Consider the following 27277-nt stretch of genomic DNA (forward strand, 5'->3'; position numbering starts at 1 on the left):
ACGAAGCCCCAATTCTGAAATTTAAATTTTAGGGTTTCAAACTTCTCTCAACCCCTCTTTTATTTCATTCTCTTCATCTTTAATTAACACGTGCACAAAACATAAAATTTATTACACAGCTTAAAACGGGATCCAGACGTGGCAGTCCGTTTACCAAGTGTCAAACACAACTAATGGCATTCAAAAACAAGGATCATTTCCAATCGTTTCAAAACATAAGGGACCAAATTGGAGCAAACGTTAGTTGAGGGACTAAAAACAAAATCGCACAATACTTGAAAGACGAAAAACATAATTAACCCAAAATGAAAAATCAACACGAGGGTGGAAGTTAACTAACTACCTAACTACATCTTTTACAAAGAATAAATGTTTACTTTTCTTTGATTTTAAATCTTGTTATGCTAATAGGGCATATCAACACTAAAGATTGAAAGTGAACTCTATAGATAACATTATTATTGAAGTTAACTAAATGTCGAGCAAAATAATATTAATAAAGTTGAAAATAAAATCCCTTAAAACAATATTGTAGAGTTAACTATTTTGATTTTTCTATATAACTTCCCAAAAAGATTTGGAAACTTTATAAATTTTATGGAATTTTTTTCTCTTATTAAAGTGGTGGTTCTTTATTCTCATTCAGAAAAAGAAAACATTATAAAAAATATTTAAAAATTAAAAACTTATTTTCATGTCATTCTCCAAGAAAGTAAAAGGCACTATGACACAAAGATGAATCATAGGAAGGTTGTAATTCAATTGTTATTCTTAGAAAAAATATATTGACAGTTTCTATAAACACCATCTACTTTATAATTATTTTTCTCAATAAAATATTATATTACAAAAAAAAAATTATTTTATATAGTTGTTAAGTGAATATATAAAATCAGTTAAAAATTGAATGTAAAAAAAAACAACGGAAAAGAATATTACTTATATTCTAAATACTATGTTCTAAATACTATGTTTTGAGGCAGAAACAGAAATTGTTACTGTAGCCTGATCCTTTCATGGTTTACTATTTGTGAATTATGACATAACTTACATAAATGATGACATTTTAGATAATCTTTTTATAAAATATAATATAAAATTTATATCAAAATTTATTTGAAATTTCATTTATAAAATATAATATAAAATTTTATATCCAAATTCATCAAATTTATTTAGAATATTAAACTCAACTTCAAAGGAGCCTAGGCAAATCCATCAAAACATTAAAATTCGAAATCAAAGTTATAAAGCCGAAGATGATGCTTCATAACGAGAATTTGCATTAAAAAGGATGAGTTCGTATATATACACGTGATAGCTGATATTTACCCACCTCTCCTATGGCCTTCACCATTCTATAAAACCAACTTAAATACCAACTAATTCTCCAAAATTGGATTAAAGAATGAAAAACAATGTTAGAAGAAACCTATAAACCCCAATTTGGGCCTTCTATACCTTTTCAAGTTTCTTTCTAAACCACTCTGATAATCTCCTGATCTTGCTCAACAGCTGAAAATTTTTTGTAATTGTAAAGTAGTCTTCGGCATTTGATAACATTACCATTATATCATGCTTCACACCTTCCACAGTACGATAGTAGTCATTCTCCAACCTTGACTGGATCAATTCAGGATAGAGTGGGACGGGAAACCTGTAAAACAAATCCAAAAATGATTTTAACTCACAGGTTTAACCTAATTGCTACAACAAGACTGTATACAAAACGACAGGCACATCAATCCTCTGTGTTTCCCTAAACAGAAACTTTAGTACCTGTTTGCAAACTCTAATTTCTCAGCTACTTTGTTCAATGCGTGGATATCAAATTTCTCCTGAATTGAGGGAAATACAAACAATGAGAAACGTTCCACCCACCACCCTTTAAATAAAAATTAGAACTTTGCATCTTGCAAGTATGAATAAGCCTAATTCAGTGAAAGAACATAGTCTAATAAAGTTTTATATTTACTTACCCTGCGGTCTAATTTAGTGAAGTAGGAAAGCAGCTTATCTCTGATTGTGTGATCAATGTGGGGATGCTTCCATTGATTCTCAGGATCAGGATCACGTAGTTCCCATGGACTATGCAGATGATTCTCGGTTGGATCATTCTTGTACTGGATCTGATACCTTTCCCAAGGACTATCAGGGAAGTTATGAGACTTGGCCTGCACTGAAATAATTCTACCATCCCACCAGTTTCCACCATCCCCGTCTCCATTTCTCCACCAGACCTTGCATTTATCTCTTGAAGACCAATTTCTCTTCATGGCAGTATCATACCATGTTTTCTCAACAACAAAATCAGAGAAGTCATTCAATTCAGGTAGGGTTAATTTAAACATTTTGCCATGCACGTGTGAAGAAGGATCCACAAATTTAAGTTTAAGTTTACAACAGCTCTCCCCGGAGCCTGGGAGCTCTGCGTACTCAAGCTCTTCAACCTTGCAAATTTCAGAAAAGCCTAGTCCTAGAAATGATCTCCATGGACCTGATTCAGATGATGCACATGACTCTAAGTACTCTTGATGTCCCTGGCAATCAAATATCAAGAAGATGAATTAGGAAGCAGATTACAAAACCAACAACATAAGGATAAGAGCATAAACTAGGAAACAGATTAGGGAAACTTGACTTCCAAGAGTCTATGAACTATTTATTACAAACCATAAGTGAAGAGAATGTAAATTACCTGTCTAAAGTACACAACTTCATCACCAAGTTGAGGAATATATCGGTAACTATCGTCATGCATTAACAGCATCAGCCATGACGAATTTTTGACATGATGATTTGACACCCTTCGAGTTAAAGAACCACCAGGATTACTGGAAATATGTTCATCACGTCTATGTCTGGAAGTCCTAGTTCTACGATGAAGTTGATCAGACACTTTGGTAGAACAGTCTTCCCAATCAGATTTCCCCCTCGAACTTTGACCCCCATGAATTTTAAACCTTCTGTTTGAAGTGCTTGGCTCCTCAGAAGTTGACTTTATCCTTACAGATCGTGATCGACGTATAGGATCACTCAAAACATCAGACAAAACAATTCCTAAACCATGTTGATTGCTGAAAACAGAATTATGTTCTTCAATATCACAATCAAAAGATTCAAAACCATCTTGATTGTCTTTCCCTTTATGCGACTTATCCCTTTCATGGACGAAATCTCTTCTCTTGTCAGAATATGAATGCAGTAGCTGTGTAGTACTAAATTTTCTGTCTTCTTCTCCTTCCGGTACAAGATTAGGACCTGTAATAGAGGAATTTCCAGATATAACAATACCTCTAGCACCAGTTGAATCTGCCTTAGAACTAACAAATTTTAGTTTGCAAGGACCTTCGGTTTCCGATGAAATCTGTTTCTTTTTAATAATTAGCTTGGTTGATTTCACAGGTGCTTTCATTTTCAGGTCACCAGAGTGGCTTGAGTGAACAGCTTCATTGTTTTCTAGCGAGTCCTCTGCACGTTTGCCAGACCCAGACTGGCATTTATTAACACCATTGAACTTCTCATAACCAGATGTCCAGAAGGCATCAGCATTTGGCTGAGCATTTCCAGACAACAAAGGTTCGGGTGAGGAAAATTTAAGTGCATCTTCAAAACCAGTCAGCCCTTTATTAATCATACTACGGGCAGTCTCTAACTTGCCAATCATATGTTCTGATCTCCTGCAAAACAAGGTAGTGAAAAACATTGGATTCTGAAGACATTGCCAAATATAGAAAACGAAGCAGTATCATAAACATTTTTTTTACATTTATCTTTACTTACCCATTGGCATCGTGTTCGAGATGGTCATCATTTTCAGCATCAGTCAGCAAAGCATCCCTTGATCTTGACGGTTCATATGTGTGTGTCTCCACCTTTCTGCACTGATCTGTGTTTTCCTCAACATATCTAGATGGATCCAGATTATTTGTAGCATTCTCAGTTTGAATTTTATCATCATTTTCATCTCCATTGTGCCTTTGGGGAAGTTCAGAATTAGTTGCAGTCATAGAAGATAGCACAGAGTCCAAATATTTTGAATCTGGAAAAGTTTTATGATGGCTTTCTTGGGGTTGAGGTCTAGAAGACTGACATACCATATTATCCTCAGTCTCACAAGTAGGTTTTGTGTCCTCTGTGGGCACACTCTTCTTAGAATCACGAAGTGAAAACTTAAGTACCAGCCTTGGTCTAGTTTCAACATTTGACTGGGATTCAGAGCATACAGGAGGCTTGGACACATTTGCAAACTTTTTTAACTGAGACTTTTTAAATTCATCATGCTTCACGTCCATTTCCCTCTCAGGATCACTAAAATCGTCTGGATCTTGGAAACTGTCTGATGATTCATCATTGGAATCATTATCTTCTTCATCAGTGGATGTTTCATCAATTTGAGAGAACATATGGCGAGCATTATGTGCAGCAACTCTCTGGGGTCTTGATGTCTTCGCTTTTGAAGATTTCCTTTTTGATGATTTTGAACTGCCCTTGGATTTCTTACTGGGTCTGTTACTTCCAGAAGTATTACCATTACACTCGTCCAAATTCCTTTTTCTAACGCGCCTTCCAGAGGAAGTCGTTACCTCAACCTGAGAAACATTAAGATTAGATAATTTGTAATTAATTATTGATCAAACAAAAAAGAAGACACTTACTCCAACGTTATGTTTTTTCCTTCTTGATCTTCTAAGGCCGTCCCTATTACTAGAGTCATCTTCGCTGCACTCTAGATCACTAGAAGAAATGACACTCCCTTGTGCAGCTGCACTAGAAGTATCATCATTCACATTGTATTCAGAATCAGTATCCTCACTTACAATTATCTCATATTCTGGTTCCCATAACGGGGCATCTAAGAAATCTAGTTGTGGCTCAACCATTCCATCCAAATCTACCAAAGGTATGACTGGGTAGTCTTGACCTTGGCCAACACTAAAATCTGGGCCGACAGCATATTTTATCATCGAAGGCCGCCATTCAATGCCAAGAGCACCAAGTCGACGTTGCTGAAATTGACTCTGATAAGGTTCTGGATATGGCACCATGCCTGTTATAAAAGAAAAATTGTAAGAAATTAGCATCCTATTAAACATAAGAATTACGTAGTAAGCCATAACATACTAGAATTAAAAAAAAAAAAAAAAAAAAACATACTAGAATCACACAGAGGTTCCTGAATGTTTCTTCGATGTGGTGGAAGTTGAGTCTCCTGCATCAGATGTGACACAGGTTAGCTGGGTATGCCACAGAAAATTTCAACAATCTTATCAAGTCAAACATATAGACAATCAACAAAGTACAGAAGCAAATCGACTATCAACCTGATCAAGAACATTTCCCTGAGTATCTTGAATAAGGGGTCGATAATCTCCAAGAAAAAACTGCCAGAAAAAAAGTAAATAAGAGATAGAGATAAATTTACTTGCCATAAAGTTTATATTGATTTCAAAAAAAGGTAGGCGAGGAATATTTTACCACCTGATCATATTTTGCATCTTTTTGGGACTCTCCTTGACCTGTATTCAGAAAATATATTTGTCCAACATCATCTGAGAGCACAATTGATGTTCCATCCCTAAAATGAACAGAATATTTTAACAAATTACACTGTTAGAGATCGTGATAGCCACAAAAATGACAATTCATGTGTGTGACACGAAACACTAATGATCAGCAAGGTAAACATATAGCCTACAGACTTTTCCCATTTGGACACAAAGCAGCTTAAGCTCATAGCTTGACATAATTAATACACAAAAATGATAATATCTTAGTGTTAGCATGGGTCCAGACAATTAACATTGGTAACAGCAAAGTAAAAAATATTAATCAGTTGAACTGAATATGGAACAGATAACTATAGTCCATACAATAAGATAGTGGTCAAGTGTTCTTACTTATTGGCTTTCGCTTTAAAGCAACATAGTGGTCCAGTGTTTAATGCTTACCCTCCATTCTTATATTAAAAATTCAATTTAAGAAAAAATGTAGAAGACACATTTGGTTTAAATTTAAGAAGAATTACTTTTAAAATAGTGGTTGGGTGGGTTTTAGAATTTACAGTAGAGAGAAAATAAAATAAAAACTGATGAGGACCTCAAAAGAATATCAGAACATTTAAAGAGAAATGATGGACGAGATGGTTACTCAAGAGAGAGAGATAGGAGCAAGATTAAAGAAAGTTGAATACCCTTTCATCCCTAAATATGATTGGCAAGTAAGATTTGCCTAGCAAATTGCAATCCGAGTACAATCAGGATAGTTTCCTAAATAAACTCGCTCAACGAATTGTATTTCGTTTAGTGAATGGGATTTATTTTATATAGCACGCTTTTTTGTTCTGAGTTGAAATGAGTATATATATATATATATATATATATATATATAATCAAAATCATCTATAAACAAAGTTAGTCAAATATAACAATTTAACCATATTGTCACTTCATCCCCTTTTATCATCATCATTGAAAAAGACATTTTAGATGAGATTCATCTAAAGACAAATTAACAACTTCAAAAAAATTTACAATATATGAAGATATGATACGAGAATAAATAAAAACGTTCCTAACAATACATATAATATAAATATTCCGGATCATATAAGATCTTCTCTTTATCTCTAATTATAATAAAGACTTGCACAATAAGTTTGAGTTTATTTAAAACATCACAATGTTTGCTCTTATTAACGTTGTCTTCGACGATACAAAAGAAGGCAAGTCACTTGCCTAAAACCCTAACCCTGTGGTTGGGTAATACAAAAAGGAAATACTAATCAAATAACATTATATTTCAACACTCCCCGTGGTTGGGTAATACAAAAAGGAAATACTAATCAAATAACATTATATTTCAACACTCCCCCACTCCCCGTGGTTGGGTAATACAAAAAGGAAATACTAATCAAATAACATTATATTTCAACACTCCCCCAAATTGGAGCATATAGATTATATGCACCAAGCTTGAAACATATAAATTGAATCTTAGATCCTCTTAGCTTGTGTTTGGATTAGAGGATGAATTTGGAAGAGTTGAAATAAGTGAAGTTGAGGGAAAAGAGAGGTGAAAGTGAGATTGTTAGGATTAAGAGAAAGACGATGAGAAATGGAAAAGTTTATAAATGATTTATGATATGGATGATATAAAAATTGTTTTAATAGATAAAATTATATAATGACAAAATTACCTTCAAGATAAAAATTATTATTATTATTTGTATTTAATTATTTATGTATTATTTAATTATTATTTATTTTATTGTATTTTATTTAAATTTAATTAATTTTGTTTATTTGTGTAAGAATATAATCAGCAGTTACAGATTTCTAGGAAATCAACCGTCTCGTAAATTAGGATAATTGATTTAATTATTAGGTTCCTTTATTGTAATTGATCCTATTTAATAGTATAAATACATATTGTGTGGTCTGCATTATACACACAATACATTCAAAACATACAAATTCTATATGGTATCAATAGTTTAAGGATCCGATCCAGAATTTTTTTTTGTTAACAATACCCATGGCCATTGTGTGCCCCTTTGTGCTATCATCGAGCTCCTTTTTCCTATGGTGCCCATTACGATTAGGAACGTCTTCCTCCTACGACACGTGCGTCCCACGTGCCTATCTCAGCTTGTGTTTTTCTCACTCTTGTGGCATGACCCACTTGTCGGCACACCCTCTACCTTTTCCTCACACCAAGGCGACCCTTTTTTAGTCCATTTCAAGTACTTTTCTCATGGCTTCTGAAAGCTCACAATCAAGTACCCCCTCTACGACCAATTATAACTCCTGGGTTGTTGCTGCTATGGTCTCAGGGACAAGTTCGTGCCGACCACTTGACCAAACAGGCCAAAGACATTCCCGTAACGATCAAGCCCAATGGATACAAATTCATGCCTCATTGTGTAACGTTTTTTTGGTTCTCTATTGATGTCAAATTGCAGCCTCAATACCACACTTTTACTACATGTTATGATGTTTGGAACAAAGCCAAGAGAGTGTACTCCAACGATGTTCATCGCCTTTACAATGTTGTCTTTAACCTTATCATTGTGAAGCTCGAAAATAATGATATACAGAGATATCTTGGTAAGCTCGATTGCTTAATTGTTGATTTTGAGTCACTCATTCCTTTTAGTAATGATGCAGACCAAGATGTTGAACGTGACAAGTTTTTTATGGTTCTTGCACTTGTTGGACTTCCTACTGAGTTTGATTCTGTCCGCAATCAAATCTTATATGGAACGGTTGTTCCACCTTATGACACCATTAGTGAACAATTACTTTGCCTCTCAGTTCCTCACATGTTTGGTCATTCTCCTGTACATCCAATTGATTCCTTTACTTTTTACTCTCAATCTTCCTACTGTGGTGGACAAAGTGGAAACCGTGGTGGATATCGTGGTCAACGCTCTCGTTGCAATTTTCACCCACGATATGGCCATACTAAGGCAAAATGTCTTGGAAAGGCACGACAACATTACAAGACACCTAATATTGCTCAGGTCATTTCTCCAAACCATCAGATGAGGTTTCATTTTTGTTGCTGCCTATAATGAGTTTCTCCAATACAAGGCAGCCATGCAACCTACCCAACCTGTCACCGCCGTCACTCGTTGTAGCCTGTATTTCTTAGTCCTCTTCCCTTGGACCTTGGATTCTTGACTCCAGCGCCTCTAACCATATGTCTAGTAACAAGTCCTTTTTCTCTCAACTGACTTATTTGGATTCTTTATCTTTTGTTACCATAGCAAATGGCTCTTAAATAATAGTTCATGGCATTTGTCAAACACAACTTTCTGTTCTTTTTGCTAATAATTTTGTTCTTGTTTAGGATTGACGTACCGGACAGACGCTTGAGCAGGACATGAGTCTTGAGGATTATACTATCTGTCACAATCGGTTGCTTGTATCTCCAATGCGTCTCAAGCTCTTGAGCATCAATGCTTAGGTCATCCTAGTCCTACCAAAATGCGTCTCATGCTTCCCAATTTGTCTAACAGATCTTCTTTTCAGTGAGAGTCTTGTTAGTGATCGTCTTTAGAGTTAATAAAAGTTCTTCGTCAAATTTTGCTTTAGTTCACTTTGATATTTGGGGTCCTAGTCGTGTTTGTTCTACTTTGGGCTTTTATTACTTTTGTTACTTTCATTGACTGAAATTCAAAATCAATTTGGCACCTCTATTAAAATTTTACACACTGGCAATGCTCGTGAATGTCTTCCCAATTTCAGTCTTTCCTTAGTTCACAAGGTATCCTCCATCAAACATCTTGCTCTCACACACCTCAACAGAATGGTGTCACTGAAAGAAAGAATCTACACTCAGTTGAAACTGCATGTACGCTTCTTCACCAAAATGTTTCTCTTGATTTCGGGGAGATGCCATTCTGACAGCATGTTATTTGATCAATCGCATGCCTTCCTCCGTCCTTAATAATCAGGTTCCTCACTCTCTCTTATATCCAACACAAGATCTTTACTCCATTCCTCTTCATGTATTTGGTTGTACATGCTTTGTTCATGTTCTTACTCTAAGTAAAGATAAACGTTCTGTCAAGTCTCTCAAATGTATTTTTCTTGGTTACTCATGCCTTCAAAAGCATTATCGTTGTTTTTGTCCTCAACTTCAATGCTATATAGTTTTCGCTGATGTGACTTTTTTCAAGACAACCCCTTCTACCCTTCCACTATATTAGATGTCAATCTTATAGTAGAATTTTCAAAAGTCTCCTCTGTTCCGGCTCAAGTAATTGCTTTTCCTCAACGTTCAAACTCCGATTGTGACTCACTCTACTAATCCTTAAGCATCATCTGATGCTTCAACCGCCCCTCCACCCACGCCTCCTGCACCTAAACATTCTATTGCAATACGAAAAAGTACACCTTCCTCTCGTAATCCCAACCCTCTATGCTTTTACCACTAATTATGATCGTTTGTCTCCATCCTATTTCTCCTGTTTCTTCTTTGGATTTTGTGTCTATTTCTAAGACTACAGGTGAAGTCATGGTTGATCCTGGCTGGCGTCAGGCAATGGTAGAGGAGATGACAGCCTTACATTCTAATGACACTTGGGAACTTGTTCCTTTACCTCCTGACAAGAAAATTGTTAGTTGTTGTTGGGTTTAGACAGTGAAAATTGGATCTGATGGTCATATTGACCGATTAAAAGCTCGCTTGGTCGCCAAAGGATACACACAAATTTTTGGTCTAGATTATTGGGACACCGTTTCCCTCGAGGCCAAAATAACTTTTGTTCATCTCTTTCTGGATATAGTTGTTATTCATCATAGGCCTTTTCACTAGCTAGATATTAAAAATGCATTCTTATATGGTGAATTTGCAGAAAGAAGTTTATATGGATCAACCCCCTGGCTTTCTTGCTTCTTGTGATTCTCGTCTTATTTGTAAGCTTCAAAGGTCTGTCTATGTTTTGAAACAATCTCCTTGGGCTTGGTTTTGTCTCTTCAATTTTGTCTTGATCATTTTGTCTTCTCCTTTCATTACTCTTCTAGCAAGTGCATTTACCTTGTTGTTTATGTTGATGACATTGTCATCACCAAGTGATTTTGAGACTGGATTTCGACAACTCAGAGCATCTTTCACAGCAATTTCATATTAAAGGTTTGGGCCCTCTAACATATTTCTTAGGCATTGAAGTTGCTCAATCTACTTCTAGAATTGTTATTAATCAATGTAAGTATGTCTTGGACATTCTTACTGAAATTGTTGTGCTTGATTGTCGTCCTTGGGATACTCCTATGGATCCCAATATCAAGCTTCTTCCGGGTCAGGGGGAGCCATTGAAAGACCCAGAAAGATATCGTCGCCTGGTAGGAAGACTCAACTATCTCACCATCACCAAACCCGACATCACTTTCGCGGTTAGTGTGGTAAGCCAATTTCTAAATGCTCCTTGTGATAACCAAAGCCAATTTCTAAATGTTGTAACACGTATTCTTTGATACATAAAAAATGCTCCTAGACGAGGATTATTGTACAAAGACAAAGGCAATACTAAGATCACTTGTTACTCTAATACAGATTGATCAGGATCACCATCAGATAGTAGATCCACTTCTGGGTATTGTGTTCTTATCGAAGAAAACGTTATCTCATGGAGAAGCAAGAAGCAAAATATAGGTGCCAGAAGTAATGCAGAAGCAGAATATCGTGCCATGGCAGCAGCCACTTATGAGCTTACATGGCTCAGGCAACTACTACTACAACTAAAAATAGGAGACATCCATGAGACAAAGCTTATTTGTGACAATCAAGTTGAACTCCACATTACATCAAACCCGACCTTCCATGAAAGAACCAAACACATTGAAATTGATTGTTTTTAGAGAAAAGGTGCTCTCTAAAAAAATCACTACTGATTTTGTCAACTTTAGCAATCAGTTGGCTTATGTATTCACCAAGTCCCTTAGAAGCCCTCGGAAGCTTGGTGCATATGACATATATGCTCCAGTTTGAGGGGCAATGTTAGAATACAATCAGCGGTTATAGATTTCTAGGAAATCAACTGTTACATAATCTCGTAAATTTGGGTGATTGATTTCTAATTATTAGGTGCCTTTATTGTAATTGATTCTATTCAATAGTATAAATACATATTGTGTTGTCTACATTATACACACAATACATTCAGAACATGTAAAATTCTATAAATTGATTATGAAATTATTTTAAATATAAATTGGGATAAAATTTATAAACACACTTTCTTTGCGTTTCATTAAGTGTAAGGGGAGAAAGTTTTGTTAGTAGGATATTAGGTGTACTATTAGAATCTTTCTAATCAATAGTTTAGGATCACAATTCTCTATATATAAAGGCTAATGTAGTGTTTCAAATTAATCAATTACATATAATCTCCTCTTATTCAGATTTGTTAGAAGTGGGTTTTAAGCCTAACTCAATCCCACAAAACCAGCTTGTAAGGTGAGGTTTGCACCCCACTTATATATTGTGAATTGACCTTATCTTTGGTCAATGTGGGACTTCCAACACACCCTCTCATGCCAAGGTATATACATCACGTGCGTGGGACTACAAATGAATGGGTGATCCGTTAGCAAGCCGATAGCGGGTGGAACAGAATGTCCAAGAAAACTCGCTAGGATAGGTTCTAACTTGGCTCTGATACCATGTTAGAAGTGAGCTTTAAACCTAACTTGGTATTAGAGCTTTATTCTCTTCCATTTGAATAAACCAATCTAGGGTTTTAGAAATGAGATTTTTCAACCTACAAAGAATAGAGGTGGCTCACACGTTGAAAACAACTGTTAGAAGTGAGCTTTAAGCCTAACTCAACCCCACAAAACCGGCTTGTAAGGTGAGGTTTGTACCTCACTTATATATTATGAATTGGCCTTATCTCTAGTCGATGTGGGACTTCCAACACCCCCTCACGCCGAGGTATCTTCATCTCGTGCGTGAGACAAGAAATTAGTGGGTGGTCCGTTAGCGGCCCAATATTAGGTGGAACAGCATGTTCAAGAAAGTTTGCAAGGATAGGCTCTAACCTGGCTCTGATACCATGTTAGAAGTGGGCTTTAAGCCTAACCTCCGCTAGGATAGGCTCTAACTTGGTTTTGATACCATGTTATGAATTGGCCTTATCTCTAGTCGATGTGGGACTTCCAACAAGATTAATCCTTTTCTAGTGGTCTTACAACGGCTAGATGTCAAATATAGATTCCTAAATGTTATGCTTCAGAAGGAGATATATATGTGTCATCCATCTGGCTTTATAATGATTAGTCCTTGGTATTCAAATTAAACAAGGCAATTTATGGTCTCAAATGGACTCCTATAGCCTATTATTTTACAGTTTTAATTTAAGGCCACAAAATTGTAATTCTTCTTTGTTTGTCTATTCACATAGTCCTGCAGTGGTTCATATCCTTGACTATGGGATTAATATAACTGTCACTACAACAATTATTTGCTGATTCAGTCTCCCTTATTTCCAGTCTTCATGCTGTACTCTCTTGCACCCTGTTTGGATAGTCATCAAAATATGAAAGAAATAGGAAATGGTAGAAATTGGGATGAATTGAAGTGGAATTTTAAAGCGGTTTCGTTAAATGGAATTAAGACGAGAATAATTGTTTCTTTTTAGTTGTTTAATTAGATTGAAAAATGAAAGGAGGAAAATAGTTGTGTGGTGTACTTAGAGTGTAGTTTTACTTTCAGGTTCTTTGTACGGCTATAAATAGCGATACCTTAACTCAGTTCACTTTTCAGCATTTATAACACTTGACAGGGAATACATAGCTGTAAAGTTTGGATCTCCCTAATGAGTTTCTGTACCAACAGATTATGAAAAGTGAAAGACAGATGGGTGTGGAAGACATTCACTGTGTATCACCAAAGTGAGGAACAAACCAAAATCTATTAAGAGAAAAAAAAAATAGATACAAGAATGGAATTATTAAATGAAAAACAAAAATATAAAAAACCATTCAAGACAATTGTTCTAGATACTTACGGAGAAAACTTCCCATCAACCAACTTAAAGCGTCCAATTTCATACGTTCGAATTGGTATGCCCTCCCATATCTGGAAAAATAATATACCAGAAAAGCATAAATTAATGTGTCTAAAAAAAAGGTTTAAACCTTAAGAACTTTAAGAACCCAAATAAAATAAGCTTACATCCCAAACAATGGTTCGTCCATCATAGCCGGCACTCATAGCTATTCGAGGGTTGAAAGGGTGAACATCCAAAACATAAGACTGCCAACCATTGAAGAATCACAATTTAGTCATGACAGAACTGTACAAATTCAAATCAAGAAAGAAAAAAACAAGAGGCTAGAACTTAACCCAATAACAAAAGTATGACCAAATTTCAACTTTTAGTCCAAAGAATACAAGTTGAGCATGTTTACCAATGGAGAAAAATTACCCCCATACAAAATACAGAAAGGATGGCGGGTAGAGAAAGATAGATGACAGATTTTGCAGATTCTCAGCCAAAAAATAAATAAAGAATTAGGTCTTACAGATTCAGTATGACCAGTCAAAGAGTGCACTAAGCTTCCATCAACGGCATTCCAAACACATATTCTGCAATCTTCAAGAAGAGAAGACAAGTACTTAGTTAAAGCAAGCAACAACCTTCTCTCCACATTAAATAACATAAGATTGATTATCTATACAAGTGAAGGGATCACAAAGTTGTGAAATGTTATGTCAAATGAATATAGTTATTTGACTATTTACTGTCTGAAGTATTTTCCAATCTCAAATACTTATGTTTATTGTCAGGTTAATGGAGGGTGAGAAGGCCGACCAATTGGTGCCTATGAACTAGCAAAAGCAGTTGAAGAGCTTGGCGCTGGAGAAATAGTACTTAATTGCATCGATTGTGATGGTAAATATAATTTTGCATCCATCTTCAACTATATTTCACTATATGTTTTCTTTATGAATTGCGCTCTATTTTTCTACTTCAAGTGCAGTTAATTTTTTCTTTGAACATTTGGTCTTTAACCAAGCCAAATGATGTTATGTAATTCATGAAATTGACCTCATTTAGTGGGATAACACTTTTGTTGTTTGTAAGAGCAGTTTTCTTTTTGTTGTGTGTAATTTGACTATATACTTAATAAATTGTTACTTTTTATTCTAATTTTCTGCAACTTTTTCAGGTCCTACATTGGTTAAAAATAAAACGTTGTACATACTTTTATTCTAGATGGGATAATATTGCAAATAAAAGAAGTCCTACATTGGTTAAAAATGAGAGCAAGGGGGATATCACATAAGCAAACGATGTACAAGTTCAAATTGCCTAATGGGGATAATAAAATATCAATTGCATAGTAAACCAAGGAACATAGATAGTATATAATGCTTAGTGATATATAAAACAATGCAAGCATATTCTCTACCTCCACAATCCACAACGGATTAAAAACAATCAATTGTAACACTAAACCAATAATCTCTACGCAATGTGGTGATAATAAAATATCAATTCAATTGCATACTAAACCAACATACATCTTGTGGCAATATAATGCTTAGTGATATATGTGACAGAAGCAAGCAGTAGTACACAGTAGTAGCAAGTAGAAAATATGCATGCTCCGTGGCGGATTTGTTTATAAGAAAATCCATTTCCAAATGATGTATTAGCGAAATTGGATCCTTTAAATATTTCAACTGCTGTTCAGACCTCAAGTTTGTTTTACTGACAGAATCACTCACAGTATTCAAGATAATGTCCACTTTGATGCTTGTTTGGGCCTCAATTACCATGAGGCTTAAACTCACAACCACGAAGGGTTTGAGCCCAACAGTGAGCACTAGAGACACTTTTTAAGAACAAAATCATGAGGCCCATGTGACCAAAAGCAACAATATCTCAAATGTAGTGAGCCTAACAATATAGTGTACTTGATGCCAGATAAATTTTATAATATGTAATTGTAGTTAGTTATCATATCAAAGAGTTAGTATTTAACACAATAGAGCTGCAACAAAGTGAATTGATTGTGATTTACTTTATGATGGGTCAAGCAAAGGATTTCAGAAAATGAAAGATAATCAAACGGTAATAATAAAAAATAAACTTGTATATCCCACCTTGACCATGATTTGTATACAAGGTGCTATACCAATTTAATATACTTAAGTATACAAAAAATGTATAATTTGCCGGTTAAAATTTCGCTGCTCCAGTATTTATTTTAGCAAGAACATTACCCATAATAGCTGCAAGCACAAAGCGATTGTCTAGACTCCATATAATCATATTGACACCACGAGGTGTAGGTAGCAATCTCTGCCTTGGACCACCTCGTGGAGGTTGGGGAGGCAGGGGTGGGGGTGGCACTTTTAGATGATATGCTCGAGTCCAACGTCCTACTTTTCCCTGAACCAGAAGAGACAAATATATTTAACATGGAAAGCAAGGGGGGAAATGAACCTACACATGCCACATAGATAGATCCCAAAAGAATTCTGGAAAAGAAAATGCCTTCAAGAATAAAAATAGACCAAAATTCATGGTAATCCAATTCAAGGAGCTCACATGAGATTTACGTGATCTGGGAACCCATATAATTGCACTTCCATCACGAGAGCAGGTAACTATGTTATCATGACAATACCTGAAATATTATGACATAGTTATGCAACATATACTTAGTAATGACAGAAGGGGTACAGTTGTTACATTAAATAAAACTAACCAGGGTAGAAAAGATTATAACAAGTGCTAGGATATACCAGAAATTTCGAAACTTCAGTGTATGTTCTTCTTTCCAGGGGTCAGATGTTAAAATTTTTGAAGCCACAGAGCAACCACTGCTTGCAGAATAACAAACATAATAAGGATCATTGCAAAGCAAAACAAACAAGTGTAGATCTAGCCGGGATGTCTAACCTAAACTGTACATAATTAACATCATTTTCGTGACCAGATAATAAATCCATCTCATGTATTGGTTGTTCTGGGTCATCAGTGTTGGGCTTCAACGCACTCCATACCTGCAAATAGCAGTAATTATAAACATAGCATAGAAGCAAATATTAAATAAGCTAATAGTATTCCTGAGAGAAAATACGAAATTTGTGAAGAGTACACCAATAAACCTACCCTGGCAAAAGTATCAGAACTACCGGTTACAAAAACAGTTCCATTTGCATTATATGCACAACAAAGTACTTGATAGCTTTGTTGACCATTGCTTGAGGACGGCAAACTAGCTGGTGGAGCATTGATCTTTCCTGCAAAAAGTTTATAATTCCTGAATCAATAATAACCTAATAACAAAAGAGTAATTATTTTAGTCAGCAGGTCAGACTACTGATCTGGAAGGTTTAAGTAACAAGTCATCCATTTGTATGTCTAAACTTGCATAGTTTGACTTGAACAAGATTTGATAATTCCATCCAGTATTCCAAGTGTAGTATTTATTTAAAAAACATGTTGAAATATAAAAAAAAATCTTTTTTATTTTTATATTGGATTTAGATTTTAATAGAATGTCATTGATCCAACTTAAAAACTGAAAAGATTGTACCACCATATCAAATTTAAGTCACTTCCAATTCCAGGCCTAATCTGTTAACATAAATAGAAGCAATTAACTGACCATGTATAGCATCTGGAGGCCGAGGCACATATATTCGGGGATTGTGTGAGTTCCTCGCATCCCATATTCTACAAGTTCCATCATCAGATGACCTACATAAGTCATAAAAGTTAGATTATTAACACTAGAATGATGTACATGTGTGTAAAATAATGAAGAAATTAGCACAACCCCACACCCCTATAAAAAATGAAAAGAGGTCTGAAGTTGAAGATGTGATCACAGACGCAGATCTATACAAAGGTAAGTGGATACAGCAATGGAGACAATGGTAAAAACAGAGCAGCATCTACACTAGTGGGAATCAGGAAACAATGCAATAGATGATCAGTTGCTAAGAAAACAGATGCAAATACAGTAGAGCTCCTGATTTACAGAACTTGATGACAAAGGAATGACACGGGGATAGCACCATTCTGATAAGATGTTGAAATCAAAACGTTTTAAATATTGAAGAAAGGAAAGAAAAGAAAGACTTCGAAAAATAATTTTGTTCATATTGTAATGGTTTCGATTTGATGATAACTTGATAAACATGAAGTATTAACCCTTATTTATACCAATACTAGACTCTTAATCCTAAAGAAACAAATAACTTCCAAAAGATAAAATAAATCCCTAAGAATAAGGATCCTAGAAGACAGATTTAAGATGTGATAAGTTATTCTATAATATACGAACAAGATAGCATAAAATACTTTTCATATATTCAAACAGAAAAACTAAGCATAGTTGAATTTATTAAAAATAAATAATTAATCTGCAGAAGAATGTAATCATTAAATGTTTGTCACATGTCTGGTGAGTCTAAAAAACATACAAACTTTGTAAGCCATTTGGAATGGGGCAAAGAGATCCAATGTCATGCAAAGGAGTATGTTAAATTCACAAGAATAACTTTAACTCCAACTCAACATCACAAAAACCAGCTTTTAAGTGAAATTTGCACTTACTTATATACTATAATTTAGCTATATCTTTAATTGATGTGGAATCTCCATCAATTATTATTTAGTACAATAATAAATACCCAAACAAAACACTTGGTTTAACAAATAAAAAATAGTAAAGATTTTTGTATGACACAGAACATGAGCTTAGCAACTGTTTTACAATTCAATTATTTATGAATGAAATAAATAAATAGATTAACATCAAGACTTATCTATTCTGAGTCTCAAGAATCACTAGGACAATGATAGAAAGGCAACAAAGGCCTAACTTTTAAACTTACGATAGCAGCTGGTATACAACACTGGGACTAAAAGTAATAGTATTAACAGCTCCTGTATGTCCCCGCAAAACTGATATTGGCATCCCATCTGGTAATCGCCACTGTTGTAAAGCAAATGTCAACTTAGATGCCCAAGGTTTCCAGGACAACATAAAAAGTAAGCTATACTACTTACAACTCTAATGACAAAATCATTTGAAGAAGATGCCACCAAAGCATTGTTTGAGCTTACAGCCAAGTCAGTAATATCACCCTTCATTTTAATAACAAAACAACATAAGACGAAATGGTAATAAAAGGAAAACAAACTTGTCAAAATTACTTCCATAAACTATATTTTTTACTCACTTCATGTCCACGGCAACTAGCTAAGCAAAATGCAGTTTCCATAGACCAAATCTTGACAAGACGGTCATCAGAACCACTAATAACAAATCTCCCTGATCCGTCAAATATGGCTGCAAGATAAAATCATTTTTAAAAATTTATAAACCATAAGTCCAGCTACGAATGTAATGATTTATATGCATCTAAATTCATAACAAATCAACATCAACATTTAACCTCATAAGGAAACTCTAAGAAGAGAAAGCAACAATTATACTATAAAAACATTGGATTCAACACTTATTTGTGTCATGTGATGCACATCTAAGTAGTGACTTTCATAAGAATAACTGAACATGAACTCAGACAATCCAGCTGCATAAAGCCACCATATTAATAGTAAGTTTGGAAGAAGAGCAATACATACCACAATAGACAGCCACACGATGCCCCCTTAGTTTTTTAATATTTTGCATTTTTTGCACCATAGTAGATGGTTTGGCAATAGCATAACATGCACTACGAATGGATGGAGCACGATGGTGTTTTGTAAAACCACCTCCAATTTCCCTTAAACTTAGCCCCTGAACCTGATTAGCCTTCATGTGAGGCCAGCGCATGTAAAGTGGAGGGGTCTTCACAAACTTGTCAGCTGTTTTTCTATCACCTGTACATACACAGGAATAAAAATAGAGTAAGTATCCCATTCCTCCACATATCTATTTTGTGATTAATGTTGGGGGCATGGCCAACTACAGCAACTTCAAGACATATTTAAATCCAACTTTGTTAATAAAAGCTTCAAACCAGAACAACATCTGTCAAAAGGGAACACTTTTGAAACCTTAGACAACTACCTAATCAAGTCTTTAAATGTTTGGGATCTTGGACCTTCCCATTTTACACATGCTCATGACTACTTGCCACACAATGATGACATTGTATATGCCATTACCAATCTTGGTGGAGAAGACCAAGGATGGCATTGGCAACTGTAAACCGTGTACATATATAGAAGCAAACATAATTCTTGAAGATTCATGTCTTCAATCAATTATCAATTTTATCAAAGCATATAAACCAAAACAGGGATTGATATATACCCACTCCTAACCTTTAAAGCAAGTCCTAACATAGGAACCATTACCTTGAGAATATTTCAAATAACTAACAGAAACTCATTAATAAATATGTATAAATAGCATATTCATTAAATTCATATAATAGACTGAAATTGTAGACATTATTTTCGGTTTATGCGATAATGAGTAGCGATCTTAGCTTGAATGATCAAGAAAAAAGATTACTGTAGCTTATCACGTACTATCAAGAAGCGAAAATGAACCATGTCCAAGTAAAGTAGGAACATCAGCTGCATTAGGACTACTTCCTCCAAGTTTTCCATGCAAAGGATGGACCGTACTCAGCATCAACTGTTTCAGAAGCTTTACCAAGTGATCCTTAGTTATGTGAGGATACCTAGTAACAAAAAAAAGATGAACAATAATTAAGACTTAGGTGATATCAAACAGCAGCTATAGCTCACTTAAGAGAAAAGATTTCGGAACCAAGAAAATATATTTGGATTAAAATATGAAGCATTCTCTATTTGAAAGTAATCTCTAGATGGAGATGCCTCTAAGAGTATTAATCACACTTCCAAAATAATTTTATTTTCTTTTTCTATTTTTAAAACAAATAATTCCAATATACCAAACTTCAAATAAATAAAAATTCTCACTAAATGCTTAATAGCAATAAACATTTAAGTATACTGACATTGACCATAAAGTGTGGCAGCCTTTTTTTAAATGATAATCATTCATATGCAATTAAAGGTCAAGTGATAACCCATCTAATACAGAGTACCAGTCAACTGTCAACCATTCAGAGATAACTATAGTACAGAGAATATCAAAGTCCACTAAATGTTGAAGTTTAACACTTTGACTCACGAAAATAAAGGTTTATTTACTTTATATGTATATTTACTATATCTGTATTTATTCTCCAGGAGATGTTGATGAGAAGGTATACATGGAGGAACCTCTAGGATTTACTGTTCAAGGGGAGTTGTTTTATAAGGTGTGTCATCTTCACAGGTCCATTTATGACCTTAATCAATCACCTCGGTTTGGATGTTTTTGTATTGTCATCCAGCACTTTGGAATGATACGAAGTAAAGTTGATCATTCATTATTTTAACATCATTTTTCCCATGGATGTATCTACCTAATTGTGTATGTGAATATATATGGATGACATTGTTATCATAGGTAGTGATAAGGAGGGTATAATCTATCCAAAACACCTTGTTCAGAAGTTCCAGAAAGAAGAGCTTGGTAAATTGTGCAACTTCCTTGGTATTGAAGTTGTTCAATCCAAGGGTGGTTTGGTCAAACCGCAGAGGAAATATGCTCTAGATATTTTGGTAGCTTACCAATGGATCCAAGTATCAAACTTGTACCACACCAAAGAGAGTTTAATTCAAATCCTGAGAGGTACAAATACTTAGTAAACTAAATTATCTCATTGTGACATGCTTGACATTGCCTTTGAAAGCGACTGTAGTAAGTCAAATTATGAACTTTTTCTGTCAAGACCATTGGGATGCAGTTGTATGAATCCTAAGATATATCCAAAATAAATACCCCTAGCAAAAGCCTTATTTATGAAGATAAGAGGAGTTCTCAAATTGTTGGATATTCTAATGTTGATGTATAGGTTCACCTAGGATATATGCTCTCTTTCTAGGTATTGGGTTCCTGTTGGGGAGATTTAATATCATGGAAAACCAGGAAACAAAAATGTTGAGCCAAAATCCAGTGTAGAAGCAAAATACAAGGTAATGAGTTTAGTCACCTTTGAGCTCATATGGCTAGAGCAACTGCTCAAAGAGCTTAAATTTGAATAAAATTCCAAAACGGACCTCATATTTGACAACCATATAGCATTACATATTGTCTTTGATCCTATCCTTTATGAATGAACCAAAATTGTCATTTCATAAGAGAAAAGGAGGAGTCTAAGAATACCATCACTAGATTTGTCAATGAAAGTGAATAGTTGGCAGACATATTAGAAAGGATCATCAAGGACCAATCATACTTGCTGCAACCTAATCACATATGACTTATATGATCCAACTTGAAAGGAAGTGTTATAACTATGGATCTTTATAAAATAAGGTGTAGATAATAGATATTCATAATCAAGAATATATTTGCATTATTAGGAACATAATTATTACTTCTAGTATCATACCTTTATTATTAGAGTACATCAAATCTCCTCAATTTATTGTATTTATTCCGTTTTCTCAATATAAACGAGGCACTCGTACTGTCACAAAAACATACAATTTCAGCTCAATGTCTCTCTGTTTCTTATGGTTTAACATATATTAATTGCTTAAATACTAATACTATGAGCATATGCATTAAGCACGTTCACAAGGATATAGCATATAGGATTTTAAAAGAGTCTTTTCAATGTTAACAAGTATATGCACCAAACTATGATCACCTTATCACAACATCTGCACTTCAGAAAACTTGTTTTTTTACAATTTCTATCACTTGAAAAATTAAGAAAATAGTATGATGTTTTTCTAGCTTTATCATTTGGTAGCTCCACTAAATAGAATGAGAGATTGCATTAATGAAGTGATCATATTTTGAGAGTTTTGGGCCTTTTGGGGTGGTTGTGAGTTTTAAGTTTTGGGTTTTCAAAACAAAACATGTTCGACAAAAATGAAGCTGAAATTGCTTTTAACTCTATTTCAATATTTGTAAATTTGGATTATTGTTAAACAAAAATACATAATTGCAACCTATGGCACATGACCCTTCTCATCATCATCACGAGAATTGCAACCACCATTTAAAAATACCTTGAAACTAATTTAACAATATATGGAAATTTTAAACTAACTTTTTTTTAAACTAAAAAATTATAAGAGAAAAAACTCAAATTTATATTTTTATAACTGAAAACTGGTTGTAGTTTCTTAAATCTAAAAGCTTACAACGAAAAACCATCACAAAAGGACCCTTAACATATAAGTAGCTTGGTTAAACAAAACTACATTTTGTTTTCGTAATTAACCATATAATAACCTTCTTAATCCCAGTGTATAATCTTAAACAACATATATTTTGAAACATAGGGAATAAGTATGTTTCTCGTTTACTGATATGATGGAAGAAAAAAACGAACTCAGGCTGATATAATACATGTTTCTGGTAGCAGTTAACAAACATACTAAAAGTGGATCATCTTTCAACGTGAAGTGTAACGAAATTTAGTTTCCCATTTTACCAACATCATGCCCTCATAAAAATGTATCTATACTGAAAAGCAATGCATAAAAAGTACAACCTCACATATGGTAATAAAATGGAAATAAAATCATCAAATGTAAAGAAAAAAATACCTGCCCACTAAATTGCTATAATCTAAAGGTAAAGAGAAGCCATCATCGTCTTCTTCGACATCATCCCCTCCAACGTCACCACTTCTTGAAAACCAAGCATGATATCTTCTGGGTAGAAGTTGATGCTCTAAAAGTTCTTCCTTGAAATGTAGAAAAGTTCGCCTACATGGTCCCGCAGACAAGAAGTGCATGATTAAAAAGTAAACCTCCCTAAGGTCTATATCCAGATCATTCTGAACAACTCCCACATCCCCAGGGGGCGCCACCATTTGATCCACCTTATTTGAAACACTTAAATGTGCAACACTAAGCGAAGATGCACCACAAGAAGATCTGCCCTTCCGCGAATCCATATTTCTAAAGCAACCTGCACGTAACAAACTACAGTGCATAAAATGTCCTCAATAAGCTACAAACTCCAAAACCAATCCCTGAAAAAACAGCAGCATACATACATTGTGCACTATTGCATCGTCACATCGTACAACACAAACTCTGGCTTAACAACATAACATCACCACATCATTCCACACAAACTATGTATTAACAAGAAACTTATCCGTTATCAATCTAAATTGAATTGAATTCAAAACAAGCGTCACTCTTCTAGTTCTCCTGCGTATATAGCAACGGAGAGAGTAATTGATTAAGGTAAAACCTAACCGATATCTAATCAGTCTCGAATTTAACATTTAGTAGAAGCAAAGATTTAAAAGGAACTGGCAAGTCGCAAGTCGACGACGCCTTGGAGCTCGCGCAAAGTGAACATAAAAGAAAGCGAAACAGTGAAGTGAATAAAACGAAAGTAACGAAAATCCGAAAGAAGAAGATAGACCTCGAAAGCGGTTGAAGTTGCAGTTGCTAAGAGAGGATGCACTTCAAAGCCGCATGCAGATTGAAGAATGAGGGCAGAATCTGAAACCGAAAGGTGTTATTTATTTACGAGGTGGAACGGACACTGTTCTCAAGAAAGGGTTCGGGAGTGCAATTCGATTGAAGATACAATTCCAAAAATGCAAATCCAGAAACTGCAAGAAAATTAATCGGGCTTCCATCACCACTGACCTTTTCTGTTACGATGGATTTGGTGCAAGTGATTAACTAGGTCTTGCACTTGCAAGGGAATGGAAAAAGAAGAAAGGAAAAAGATAAATCCCTTTCGAATTGGGGTTCTTGTTTCGGAAGCAATTTTGCGGTGTTTCTTGGGTGTCCGCGACGGAGCCGGGAAGGGAGGTGAATGAATTTCAGGGGATTTTATTTACATGAAATTTGGAAGGATTTTATAAAAATATTAATTTCAATAAATTATTTTCAAATACGGTAGGAAAATATAACTCGCTCACTGTATCCTGCAACAGACCAAATAGGTCAAAACAAAATCTCGAGTCTTGGGAAGTTAACGAGATTTTGAGAATTCGGGGTATTATGCTCTCGAATCGTTTCCTTTAAATGACAAATGTACCCTTACGTGTTGTTTGTTTTGATTTATTTACAATAATAATTACTTTAAAAAATATTATTACGAAACAGTCCCATTTTTTTCAGAATAAATTGATTAAACTATATGACATCATCATTATCCTTATTATAAAAAGTAGAATTTTAAATCTACAGAATTATTTTGCATTTTTTTTTATTTTTGTTGTAATTTTAAATTAATTATAAGTTTAAATTAAAATATAAATATATTATTTATATAAAAGTAAAATTTAGTCTTAATTTAAAAATAATTATTTTACTTTTAAAAAATATAAAACTAAATTAAATAAAAATAATGAAGATATAAATTTGAATATAAAATATTAATTTTGTGTCGTTGATCTTCTTTAATACACGTCAACATTTTTTAAAATTAAAAATAAAAAAGAATAAAAGAAAAATACAAATCGACGAGACAAATTGAATGAAATTAACAAAAACTAAAAATATATTAAAAAATAATTAAGACTAAATTTAATAACTCAATAAAAAGTAGAACGAAATAAATATTTAAACTTTTATTTTAGTGAGTTAAAATTAAGATTTATATAAATATTAATTTCATATTTTTAAATAAAATAATTTGTGTTTTAAATTTTGAAAACATAGTAGCTGGTCCCACACTCACTTTATTAAATCTAGGTACCTGTCTCTCAGATGTCACATTAAGGTTGTTTGTAAGGATTGCATTGAAATAATGGTTTAACGTTAGAATAACAAATACTGTAATTAAAGTAATTTATAAGGTTATAAAAAAAAAACTATGCATTACATTCTTCATTTTCTTTTGTAAATGCTCAATTTTTCTAAAATCAAATTCTTTTACTTCTCCAACAATTTAGAGAATTCTTTCCTTGTTTTTCTCTACAGCTACAAAATTAAGACTGAAATGTCATAAACGTCTATATCAAACTTAGTTTACTCAGCAATTTTTTTTTATCAGAATTTTTTTTTCGTTTCAATTTTTTCAAACTTTTCTTTTTCATAATTAATTGTGATGTCAATCATTTTGAACTATATAGATATGTAAGTTGAAAAAAAAAATGAATTTGATTTACTGTCTTCAATATAAGAATTATATGATAAGTTGTATTTTAAAAAAGGAAAATGATATTTTAACCTACTATTTTTTACTTACTTTTAATCCATCACTCTCATCACCCTTAAATCATTTATCTTAACTTTTTGTAGTGATGTAATGTGAATGGTAGGTTAAAAGTGAGTCCTGAGTTAAAGTATCATTATCCTTTAAAAAATTTGAATCGTCAAATGTGTTGATAGAATGGTCTTACTCCATTTCTGGAGCAATTAAAATCCTTAATAATGACCCTTCAAAATCCCAATTTCCAAACCCTAACTATCGCCCACCCAATAATCCTTACCAAAGGAACAATCAAAACCTTACTACCTACATCAATAGATGGAACCCTAAAACTCGTGTTCCCGAAACTAAATTAATTTCAAAATCTTAATAACGAGTCGAAAAACAATAAAGCTTATATTCAATAATAGGTTCTTCTTTCTCCTCCTCTACCACCTTCTATTTCTGGCTAAACGAAAGTTAAAAAGTTTTATTGATCATATTTTTTACCAAGATTTTAAATAGGTCTCCAAATTCTTTTTAGTCCCATATTTTTTTGAAAATATGTAACAATTAGGTTCATTTCATGATAGTATTATCAGCATTAACTATATGTCACGTATTAGCTTCTCATTTTTATTTATTTTTATTTATTTTTTTAATATTTTTAATTTAAAAAAAAATTGCCACGTATCATGTTAGTATCGTGTCAAATGTCAAGTTAGTAGGATGACACGTGTCAAATCATTGTCTCAATCTCAATTTGATCTATATATTTGTTATTTTGATTTCATTTTAATTCCAATTTTTTTTTAAAAAAAAATAATTTCATTCCCTCCAAATTGAGACTAAACTTCATTTTTATATAAATTTTATAATGTTATAATGATATTTTTATTAAAAGTGATATTTATATTACATATTTTTAACAAAATTAAATTTATTTAAATTTATATTTTACCTTAAACTTTATTTTAAAATTTAAAATATAAATATAGATCGATAAATTTGTATTTCAAATAGTTCTATAATATTATATATCAATAATTTCTATAAAAAAGTTAGAGTTGGTTTAAAAATAATAATTTTAGAAATTCAAATGTAAAATTTTAAAACAATTTCATAACAAGTTAAAATAAATATGTTTAAAATTTTAAAACTAAATATAAATAAAGTTTAATGTAAAATATAAATTTAAATAAACTTAATATTGTTAAAATATTTAATAAAAATATCAATGTTAATAAAAATATCATTATCATATTTATATAAAAGTTTAAATTTGGTATTAATTTGGAGGGGATGAAATTGAAATATTTAAAAAAAATGAGACTGAAATTGAATCAAAATAACAAATATATGGACAAATTGATATTGAGAAAATAACTTGACACGTTTCACTATATTGACTTGACACATAGCACAATACTGACATGACACGTGACAAAAATAATTTTTTAAAATAAATTTTTTTTTTTAAATAAATAAAAATTAAAAACCCGATAAGCTGACATGTGATATATACCATTAGTACCATATTATCGTAATTGACCTAATTGTTATACATTTTAAAAAATATAGACTTA

At 33.4% G+C, this 27277-nt stretch overlaps 1 protein-coding gene across 5 annotated transcripts; it reads right to left on the reverse strand.

The window, feature by feature from the left end:
* Positions 1 to 1232: 1232 nt before the first annotated feature.
* LOC114190369 (WD40 domain-containing protein) lies at positions 1233 to 24401 on the reverse strand. Of its 5 annotated transcripts, none has more exons than XM_085675673.1 (26): positions 24197 to 24401; positions 23967 to 24046; positions 23132 to 23512; positions 20021 to 20175; positions 19124 to 19363; positions 18718 to 18827; positions 18545 to 18622; positions 18370 to 18470; positions 17136 to 17227; positions 16637 to 16767; positions 16424 to 16527; positions 16267 to 16344; positions 16070 to 16148; positions 15742 to 15910; positions 14034 to 14104; positions 13684 to 13764; positions 13517 to 13587; positions 5482 to 5578; positions 5325 to 5384; positions 5158 to 5212; positions 4659 to 5050; positions 3784 to 4592; positions 2699 to 3680; positions 1980 to 2540; positions 1780 to 1838; positions 1233 to 1657 (listed from the first exon to the last, which is right to left on the reverse strand). In XM_085675673.1, the coding sequence occupies exons 3-26, from the start codon at positions 23482 to 23484 to the stop codon at positions 1456 to 1458; spliced, it is 5130 nt and encodes a 1709-aa protein (XP_085531799.1). In that variant the 5' UTR covers positions 23485 to 23512; positions 23967 to 24046; positions 24197 to 24401; the 3' UTR covers positions 1233 to 1455. The 5 variants fall into 5 exon arrangements, with proteins under 5 accessions (XP_085531799.1, XP_085531800.1, XP_085531797.1 ...); XM_085675674.1 differs by having other exon boundaries at positions 2699 to 3261; positions 3349 to 3680; positions 23132 to 23498; positions 23967 to 24401; XM_085675671.1 differs by having other exon boundaries at positions 23132 to 23498; positions 24197 to 24400.
* Positions 24402 to 27277: the final 2876 nt, after the last annotated feature.

This window comes from Vigna unguiculata, chromosome 7 (genome assembly GCF_037176805.1).
Source record: "Vigna unguiculata cultivar grain cowpea cultivar isolate G323 ecotype 2 chromosome 7, ASM3717680v1, whole genome shotgun sequence".
Classification (NCBI taxonomy): domain Eukaryota; kingdom Viridiplantae; phylum Streptophyta; class Magnoliopsida; order Fabales; family Fabaceae; genus Vigna; species Vigna unguiculata.